Here is a 1,404-nt window from a genome sequence, read left to right as displayed (position 1 = left end):
CCCCTCCATCAGGCGCCCCGGCTGACCAGGGGGAGGCAGTATAGTGACCAGGATTACTACCGGTACATGTTTTGGTGAGGGTATTAACTACCCTAGGAGACATGGGGAGAACATGCAAACTCCACACAGAGTAGGCCCTTTCGCCAACCCCACCTAGGGTATGGGCACTGTTGACGCGGAGGAGGAGACACGCCCCCAGCGCCCCCACAGCGTCCCCGGCGGGAATCGAACCCAGGACCTTCTAGCTGTGAGGCGACAGCGCTACCGACTGCGCCACCGTGCCCCTTCGGTCCGTGGTAGCCTTATTATCAGACTTTGAAATTGGCTCCACTGTAGGCGATTACAAGGGGGAGGGGATTCGAATTTTCCCTAAACCAATCACACGAGATCCACGGATCCGCCTACATCTGACGTCATCGCACAACTTGCTTTAACAGATATTCGCTAATTGGTTTGTCGTTAGACCCACCCCCACCTGGACGGTACTTTTTTTGTACCGAATAAATCAATCCTAGGTTCACATTACAACACCAGACCAAGAGAGGCAGTGCACTCAGAGAGTGGGTGGTGTCTCTATGGTCTGGAACCAGGCTAGGTCCGTGGCTCAAACGATTAATAAATAATGGACCTTCATATTAACCCATTAATACCTGGAACGCATCTGTGTCACTTTAGATTTCTTTGGCTATTCAAAAATAGCAGATATACAAGCTCGTAGCGCGGCACCGAGTGCCGCGCTACGAGCTTGTAGATCTGCTATTTTTGAAAAATCGTGAAAAAATATTTTTCAGATTTTTTTTTCAAAAAAAATGTTAGGATTTAGAAAACATTTTTAAGAATCGCCTCAGGTCTTAACTCATTCACTGCCACAATTATTGCTGGCCGCGTTTGCCCACTGCCAGAGATTTTTCATCGAAAAAAAAAAAAGTACTCAGGAGCCAAGATACAGATTTTTTAAGTTTTAAGTTAACAAGGAAGTGGATGGGAGTCTAGATCTTCGAAAAATCCTATCTCCTTGGTCTTTGGGTCAAATTTGAAAAAAGAAATGTAAAAAAAAAAAAAAAAAAAAAATTGAAAAAATTAAAATTACGTTTTTTACGTCTGTGCCAGGATTGGTAAACGGGAATAATTACGTGAATTACGTCAGTGGCAGTGAATGAGTGGGTTAAAAAGGGTTGAAAACCACAGGACTAGGACACAAGGACGAAGCTGTGTGCGTTCGGCGCGCGCGCCGCTATAGCGGAACTCACCTGCAGACCAGCGTGGCGATGATGACGCACCAGGCGGTGCAGCAGCAGTCGGCGCTGGGCTGCTGGGAGTGCGCGCCGTGGGAGGAGTGAGACGAGTCGCCGGCCTTGCGCCGCCGGCAGCACAGCCAGAAGGAGTAGAAGAGGAGGAACAGGA

The 1,404-nt window shown here is 48.2% G+C and overlaps 1 protein-coding gene across 1 annotated transcript in view; it reads right to left on the bottom strand.

Moving 5' to 3' along the window:
• ttyh3b (tweety family member 3b) overlaps window positions 1-1,404 on the bottom strand; it is a 58,490-nt gene that overhangs the window by 36,909 nt on the left and 20,177 nt on the right. Inside the window, 1 exon segment of the mRNA XM_080447618.1 lies at window positions 1,251-1,404. This exon segment is cut by the window's right edge and continues 49 nt beyond it. Coding sequence (XP_080303744.1) covers window positions 1,251-1,404 — 154 coding nt within the window.

Source organism: Gymnoscopelus braueri (assembly GCF_963280865.1).
Source record: "Gymnoscopelus braueri genome assembly, chromosome: 2".
NCBI classification, from domain to species: domain Eukaryota; kingdom Metazoa; phylum Chordata; class Actinopteri; order Myctophiformes; family Myctophidae; genus Gymnoscopelus; species Gymnoscopelus braueri.
This window is presented reverse-complemented; position numbering and strand designations above follow the sequence as displayed.